The sequence below is a fragment of the Rhinolophus sinicus genome, linkage group LG02, assembly GCF_036562045.2.
Source record: "Rhinolophus sinicus isolate RSC01 linkage group LG02, ASM3656204v1, whole genome shotgun sequence".
Taxonomy (NCBI): domain Eukaryota; kingdom Metazoa; phylum Chordata; class Mammalia; order Chiroptera; family Rhinolophidae; genus Rhinolophus; species Rhinolophus sinicus.
In genome coordinates, this window is record NC_133752.1 from 118,326,560 (window position 1) to 118,335,554 (window position 8,995).

The following is an 8,995-nucleotide window of genomic DNA, read 5'->3' on the forward strand; positions in this document are numbered from 1 at the left end:
TTGTTTGTTTTTTGTTTGTTTGTTTTTGTTCTGTGTTGATTTGTCTTTATATTTTTGACATCTTTGCCTGTGTCGAGTGGGGACTCTATGCTATAGCAGAGAACAACCTGGAGATTACTTGGTGGGCTTAAGCCACAACTGGTGCTGTGGTTTTTGTTTGTTTGTTTGTTTGTTTTTTGTTTGTTTGTTTGTTTGTTTTGTTCTGTTTTGATTTGTCTTTATATTTTTGACATCTTTGCCTGTGTCAGTGGGGACTCTGTGCTATAGCAGAGAACAACCTGGAGATTACTTGGTGGGCTTAAGCCACAACTGGCTTTTGTTCTGTTTTGATTTGTCTTTATATTTCTGACATCTTTGCCTGTGTCGAGTGGGGGTTGTCGATTGTTTTTTTACATGTGAATGTATTTGACTTTTTCCTTGTTGTTATTGTTGTGCTTGGTGATTTGCTTTGTTCTGTAATTGCCCTACCAGTGCCCAGCTTAAGAGGCACAAGATTCAACATACCCAGCGGCCAACTCCAGACCAAGCCAGAGTACTACCGGGTTTGACCTACAAGTGACACACTCAGAGGGGATTCTTTACAGGCACATAGAGGCCAAAGGGCAAACCACATCTAAGCGGTCAATCCTCACGCAGCAGAATACCCGTGGGCAAAGCCAAGTCTCACAACTAGTCAGCCTAGGAGTTAACTCCACCTACTCACAAGAAAAGCAATTAAGGATCTTCTTTAACAGGACAATATACACAACACAAGAGTCACTTTTAGAGCACACGGAGAAGAACAGTGCAAGTCAAATATAAAGGACATTTATTATATACTAATCCAGCAAGAACTAAGAACTCCAGGGCATCTACCTAATACATCAAGCAAACACAGAGAGTCAGCCAGAATGAGGAAACAAAGAAACATATCCCAAATAAAAGAACAGAAGAAACCTTCAGAAATGGAACTAAATGAAGCAGAGGTAACCAAACTGTCAGAGACAGAGTTCAGAATACTGATGATAAGAATGTTTAAGGAACTTAGAGAGGACATCAAGAAGGATGTAGAAATCATAACGAACAACCAGTTAGAACTAAAGAACACAGTTACCGAAATAAAGAACTCACTTGAAGGAATTAACAGCAGGTTAGATGAAGCAGAGGATCGAATCAGCGACTTAGAAGACAAGTTAGCAGAGATCACCCAAACAGAACAACAGAAAGAAAAAGAATAAAAAACAATGAAGATGGTTTAAGAGACCTATGGATAACATCAAGCGCAACAACATGCACATCATAGGAATACCAGAAGGTGAAGAGAAGAAACAAGGGATTGAGAACATATTTGAAGTAATAATGTCTGAAAATTTCCCTAACCTGATGAAGGAAACCAACATACAAGTCCAGGAAGTGCAGAGAGTTCCAACCAGGATAAACCCAAACAGGTCCACTCCAAGACACATTATAGCTAAAATGGCAAAGATTAAAGACAAAGAGAGAATCCTAAAAGCAGCAAGAGAAAGACAGAGGGTTACATACAAGGGAACTCCCATAAGACTATCAAATGACTTTTCTGCAGAAACATTGAAGGCCAGGAGGGAGTGGCAGGAGATACTCAAAGTGATGGAAAACAAAGGCCTACAACCTAGGTTGCTTTATCCAGCAAGGCTATCATTTAAAATTGACGGGAGATAAAGAGCTTCCCAGAAAAGAATAAGCTAAAGGAATTCATTACCACCAAGCCAGCATTGCAAGAAATACTAAAAGGACTTCTGTAAATAGAAGAAAGACGAAAACAATTTATCCACAAATTTAAAAATGGCAATAACTATGTACTTATCAATAATCACTTTAAATGTAAATGGTTTAAATGCTCCAATCAAGAGACATAGGGTGGCTGAATGGATAAGAAAGCAAGACCCTTGTATATGCTGTATACAAGAGACTCACCTCAGATCAAAAGACACACACAGGCTAAAAGTGAAGGGTTGGAGTAAGATATTCCATGCAAATGGAAATGAGAAAAAGCTGGAGTTGCAATACTTATCTCTGACAAAATAGACTTTAAAATGAAGAAAATATTAAAAGACAAAGATGGACACTATATAATAATAAAGGGATCAATTCGACAAGAGGATATAACCCTAGTAAACATCTATGCACCCAACATAGGAGCACCTAAATATATAAAACAGATATTGACTGACATAAAGATGGAGATCAACAGTAACACTATCATAGTAGGGGACTTCAACACACCTCTGACAACAAGGGACAGGTCTTCCAGACAGAAAATCAATACGGAAACAACAGCCTTAAATGACACATTGGACCACTTGGATTTAACCGATATTTTCAGAGCATTCCACCCCAATGCTGCAGAATACACGTTCTTCTCAAGCGCACATGGAACATTCTCCAAGATAGACCATATGTTAGGCCACAAAGCAAGTCTGGATAAATTTAAGAAAATTGAAATCATACCAATTGTCTTCTCTGACCACAGTGCTATGAAATTAGAAATGAACTACAGGAAAAAGACTGGAAGACACACAAATTCATGGAGGCTGAATAATATGTTACTAAACAATGAATGGGTCAAACAGGAGATCAAGGAAGAAATCAAAAGATATCTCGAGACAAACGAAAATGAAAATACAACGACCCAAAATCTATGGGATGCAGCAGTCCTAAGAGGGAAGTTCATAGCACTGCAGGCCTACCTAAAGAAACAAGAAACATCACTAATCAACAGTTTATCTTCACACTTAAGGGATCTGGAAAAAGAACAACAAAATAAGCCCAAAGGGAGTACAAGGAAGGAGATAATAAAGATCAGAGCGGAAATAAATGAAATAGAAACCAGAAAAACAATACAAAAGATCAATGAATCCAAGAGTTGGTTCTTAGAGAAGATAAACAAAATTGACAAACCTTTAGCCAGACTCATTAAAAAAAGAGAGAGAGGACCCAAATTAATAAAATCAGTAATGAAAGAGGAGAAGTGACAACAGACACCGCAGAGATACAAAAAAATCCTAAGAAATTACTATGAGCAACTGTATGCCAACAAATTTGACAACCTGGAAGAAATGGACAATTTCCTAGATGCATACAACCTCCCAAGGCTAACTCAAGAGGAGACAGAAAACCTGAATAGACTGATTACCACCAAGGAAATTGAATCAGTAATCAACAATCTCCCAACAAACAAAAGCCCTGGACCAGATGGCTTTACAGGTGAATTTTACAGAGCGTTCCAAAAAGAATTGTCACCTATTCTCCTCAAACTCTTCCAAAAATCCAGAGGAGGAAGACTCCCAAACACTTTTTACGAAGCCACTATCACCCTGATCCCAAAATCAGACAAAGACACCACAAAAAAAGAAAACTACAGGCCGATATCGCTAATGAACATAGATGCAAAAATCCTCAACAAAATACTAGCAAACAGAATTCAGCAATATATTAAAAAGATTATACACCATGATCAAGTGGGATTCATCCCTGGTATGCAAGGGTGGTTCAACATCCGTAAATCAATTAATGTGATACACCACATTAACAAAATGAAAAATAAAAATCATATGATCATATCAATTGACAAAAGCATTTGATAAAATTCAGCAGCCATTCATGATAAAAACCCTTAAGAAAGTGGGAATAGAGGGATCATATCTCAACATAATAAAGGCCATATATGATAGACCCACAGCTAACATCATACTCAATGGGGAAAAACTAAAACCATTCCCTTAAAATCAGGAACAAGGCAAGGCTGCCCACTTTCTCCACTTCTATTCAACATAGTGCTGGAAGTTCTAGCCACAGCAATCAGACAAGAAAAAGAAATAAAAGGCATCCAAATCGGTAAGGAGGAAGTAAAACTGTCATTATATGCAGATGATATGATACTATATTTAGAGAACCCTAAAGACTCCACCAAGAAACTATTAGAGCTGATAGATGAATTTAGTAAAGTAGCAGGATACAAAATTAATATTCAGAAATCAGTTGCATTTGTATATACCAATAATAAAACATCAGAAGGAGAAATTAAAAAGCAATTCCATTTACAATTGCTCCAAAGACTATAAAATACCTGGGAATAAATTTAACCAAAGAAGTAAAAGATCTGTACTCAGAAAATTATAAGACACTGAAGAAAGAAATGAAAGAAGATACAAATAGATGGAAACACATACCATGTTCATGGATAGGAAGAATTAATATAGTTAAAATGTCCATACTGCCTAAGGCAATATATATATTCAACGCAATTCCTATCAAACTACCAACGACATTTTTCACAGAAATAGAACATATAATCCTAAAATTTATATGGGATAACAAAAGACCCCGGATATCTTCAACAATCTTGAGAAATAAGAACAAAGTGGGAGGTATAACAATACCTGACTTCAAATTATACTACAAGGCTACAGTAATCAAAACAGCATGGTACTGGCATAAAAACAGACCCATAGATCAATGGAACAGAATAGAGAGTCCAGAAATAAATCCATGCCTATATGGCCACTTAATCTATGACAATGGAAGCAAGAATGTACGGTGGGGTAAAGACAGTCTATTCAATAAATGGTGCTGGGAAACTTGGACAGACACATGCAAAAAGATGAAGCTGGATCACCTCCTTACACCACATACAAAAATAAATTCAAAATGGCTTAAAGATTTAAATGTAAGATCTGAAACCATAAAATTCCTAGAAGAAAATATAGGAAGAAACTTCACAGACATTACCCGGAGTAAGATTTTTACTGATATATCCTCAGGGAAGTAAGAGGAAAAATAAACATGTGGGATTACATCAAACTAAAAAGCTTTTTCACAGCAAAGGAAACCATCAATAAAACAAAAAGGGATCCTACTGATTGGGAAAAGATATTTGCCAATGATATATCTGATAAGGGGTTAATATCACAAATTTATAAAAACTCACTCAACTCAACTCCAAAAAACAAACAACCCAATTAAAAATGGGCAGAGGACATGAAGAGACATTTTTCTAAAAAGGACACACAGATGGCAAACAGACATATGAAGAAATGTTCAACCTCACTAACCATTAGAGAAATGCAAATAAAAACCACAATGAGATACCACCTCACCCCAGTCAGGATGGCTATCATCAATAAATCAACAAACAACAAGTGCTGGCGTGGATGCGGAGAAAAGGGAACGCTGGTGCACTGTTGGTGGGAATGCAGATTGGTGCAGCCACTATGGAAAACAGTTTGGAGATATCTCAAAAATCTGAAAATGGAACTACCTTATGATCCAGCAATCCCACTCCTAGGTATCTATCCGGAGAAATCCAAAACTCCAATTCAAAAATCTTTATGCACTCCTATGTTTATTGCAGCACTATATACAATAGCCAAGACCTGGAAACAACCGAAATGCCCATCAGTAGATGACTGGATTAAGAAACTGTGGTACATTTATACAATGGAGTATTACGCAGCCATAAAGAAGAAAGAAATCTTACCATTTGCAACAACATGGATGGACCTAGAGAACATTATGTTAAGTGAAATAAGTCAGAAAGAGAAAGACAAATACCATATGATCTCACTTATATGCGGAATCTAAAGAAAAGAATAAGTGAATGAACTAATCAGAAACAGTTTTGGAAACATGGAGGAAAAACAGAGGGTTGCTAGAGGGGGGCGGGGGTGGGGATAAGGGAAGGTGAGAGGTTTTGGGAACGTACAGAGGGATAGTGGATGGGGGGAGGGGGGTTCACACAGTGTGAGGGATATAAATGATAAATGTCTAAGTTTTGCTTTGTCTTGTGCACCTGAAACTAATTAAATAAAAAAAAAAACACACACACAAAAAAAACATAACTCCAATAAAAAAAAAAAAAAAAAAAAGAAACTGGAGGTTAATAATTGGTGAACTGAACTTGAAGCATGTCTATTTTTTAATAGCCTTTATTTTTTAGAGTAATTTTAGGTTCACAGCAAAATTGAGCAGAAGGTACAGACACTTCCTGTAACTTCCCTTCCCTCACTGATACATAGCCTCCCCCATTATAAACATCCCCCGCCAGAGTGGTACATTTGTTACAGTTGATTACCTACATTGACACGTCATTATCACACAAAACCCATAGTTACATTAGTGTGCACTCTTGGTGTTGTGCATTCTACGGGTAAACGTATAATGATAAATGTATAATGATAATATACCCATGGTATATACATCCTGGTAATGTTGGCTTAATCAACTGAGATTTTCATGGTCTATCACAATTAGCAAAGTGCTTTCTCAGACCTATTCCATTTGCTCATTACAAGAGTTCTATTTAAGGTGCGTGTGTAGTACAGGGCAGCGATGTCCTTAAGTATTTAAGCCAGGCTTAACTACTAGCCCTGAAGGACATTAGTCCCACGACCTTAGGCAAATCAACCTCACAATTCCCTTATCTGTGAGAGTGGCAATAATGCCTACCTCACAGGGTAGGCATGACGATCATGTGCCATGGGTCCATCTGCACACAATAAGCAACACAATAAATGTTTGTGGTCTTGTTTCAGGTAGCACAAACTGCAGCTCCCAGGAGTTAGAAAAGTAGGCACTGGCCATAAGGTAAGGACTGTGGCCCAGTTTTCCTACTGGAATAGCTTTCTCTTTATTCTTATGCCTCCCCACCGCCATCCGCAAAGGTGTAGGATATCTTTTTCAATTCTCGCACCTCCCCTCCCCCCCAACCCCAACCAATGACTTTAGCTGAAGGGCCATCTTCTGTACCCCTAAGCCTGGAGGTGGTACAAAGGGTTCAAATACACAGCCTCAAGCCAACAGACTGGGGCAACACAAACACAGCCTAGCCTCGCTTTGCCTCTCTTAAAATCTGCGTCATAAGCCCCCGCGAATGTTCACAGGGCACGTCGTTCCAGCTGGAACCCCCACCTCCACGCACAGAGAAAGCCATCGACCCCAATTGGCTGTCACCCAAGGCAACCAAGGACGCAGTGGGCACGCGGGGGCTCCGTCCGGTATTTAAAGGCTGCCTGTCTGCGCCCCACAGTCCCACCAGGACGGCGACCGTGAAGCACTTGGGTTGAGACCGAGCAGCAAGATAACGCGCAACCCGGGCCTCCCCCATCCCCAGCCCGAGCCTCCTCCGAGGCGGGTGCCTGTGGGACCCGGGTGCGGCTCTCGCTTCGTGTAGCCCATCAACATCTTCCTCCCCCACCATCTTTAACCAGCCCCAGTCCCAGCCAGCTAATTTGGGCGAGACAACCCCAGCGAGATTTACGACAGAAAAGCGAGTTAGTAACGAGCGGAGAAAAGGGGTCCCCCTGGTGAGGAAAGGCGGGATCTCAGCGACAGGCACGTGGCGCTTCGAGGAGAGACACAGGGTGACGAGGCTCTTTAGACCGTGGGATCTGGCCAAATTTGAAGACAGCCTCTGGGACGCTTCCATTTAGACCTCTCGAAGCTCCGTGAACTATGACCCAGACCCTCAACAAAAGGGAAGACCCTCTTAACCTGGGAGGCGGCTGGTCATCCTCTGCCCCGTTTCGCACCTGGTCTTCCAGCCACCGAAGGCGCAGGGGCGCTCCGACTTACAAGCGGCGGCCCCGCTATGGCCCCAACGCTGCGTTTGAGCCCCCGAGGAAACAGCAGAAGCAACAGCACGGCCAGGGCCCATGGTTCCAACCACCCCGAAGTCCCTATAGGGCCGTGCACTCTAACCGGCGGCGCTGGGGAGGGCCCTGGCGCCCTCCTCGGGCGGGATGCTGGAAGCACCCCGGCCGGATGCAAGCCATCCGAGTGTGTGGCATGCATCCGCTGTGCCTTTGCTGCTGCTCCTGCTGGCAAGAGCCTTGGAACCCTGGCTGGACGAGACCCTCTGGCAGGAAGAAGCGCTGGGGCCGCAGGGGCCGCGGCCTGCGCCGCCACCCTCGCCGTTCCTTCCCCAAAAACCCGCCCGTGGATCTGAGCACGCTGCTGCGGCCGGTCAACCTGTATGGGTGGCGGGCGCCCGGCATGCGTGCGCCGCACAACACCACCCAGTTCATCATGAACCAGGTCTACGAGGACATGCGGCAGCAAAAGAAGCTGGAGCGCCAGCAGGAGGCGCTGCGGGCACAGCAGGCCCAGGCAAGCGGCCCCGCCTCCCCGGCGGGCTCCTCCTCCGGAAATGACGCGCAGCCCGTCGGTGGGGAGGAAGACGCCGAGCTTCCGGAATTTTTGTTTAGCTGTGTGCAGAGCTCCTTTCTCAGCTTCAGTCCTGTCCCCGAGGCGGAAAACCAGTCTCCCTCCCAACAGCTGGTGGAGGAAAAGGAGAAAAATGATGAGTCTGAGCAAGAGGAGTGTGATGGGAAGGATGAGGAGAGCGAGGAGGAACACGAAGAGGCAGAGGCCCAGGAGGAAGAGGAAGTGGAGGAGTCTGGCTCTGGGGAGGAGGAAGAGGAAGAGGAAGGAGAGGAGGAAATAGAAGTGGGAGAGGAGGGGCTGGAGGAGGATGAGCAGAGAGAGGAAGAGAATGATTTGCCTCTGCAAATACCTTTATCATTCCTAGTGGAGGCTGAAGAAGAGGGAGAGAACTTTATGAACTGTTCTTTTTTTAGCCCCAGTCAGATAATTCCTGAAGTGCCACAGGAAGCTCTCCTTATGGACATTAACTTTTAGACATCAGGAAAAGGATTGAGGAATGGGATGGAACTGATTTGAGGCTAAACTGGATTAACAGCTTATTAAAAAAAAAAAAAAAACGAATTAAAAAGTGAGTTCCATTAATTAACATCCATGTAAACCCCTTCTTTGGCCATTATAAAATGTTTAAAAATTGGTGTGTTTGTGTATGACTATGGGACAGGGGAGCTTTCAAATCTAATTTAATTGGAAATTATTAAAGGCCAAACTATTTTTATTACTACAGTTTGAATATTTTCATTTGGTATTTCCCCTCTACACACCAGTTTTTAAAATTCTGGCAATACTGAAAACTTTTTTTTATAACAAATTTATACAA

At 42.1% G+C, this 8,995-nt stretch overlaps 1 protein-coding gene across 1 annotated transcript; it reads left to right on the forward strand.

Annotated features, from left to right (window-relative positions):
- Positions 1 to 7,453: 7,453 nt before the first annotated feature.
- On the forward strand, positions 7,454 to 8,717 carry CCER1 (coiled-coil glutamate rich protein 1). Its single transcript, XM_019742155.2, has one exon. It carries the CDS (start codon positions 7,468 to 7,470, stop codon positions 8,650 to 8,652), a length of 1,185 nt encoding a protein of 394 aa, XP_019597714.2. The 5' UTR covers positions 7,454 to 7,467; the 3' UTR covers positions 8,653 to 8,717.
- The last annotated feature ends 278 nt before the right edge of the window (positions 8,718 to 8,995 follow it).

Excerpts from the sequence above, each read along its gene's own strand:
- CCER1 (XM_019742155.2), top strand. The coding sequence starts at position 7,468 with ATGACCCAGACCCTCAACAAAAGGGAAGACCCTCTTAACCTGGGAGGC.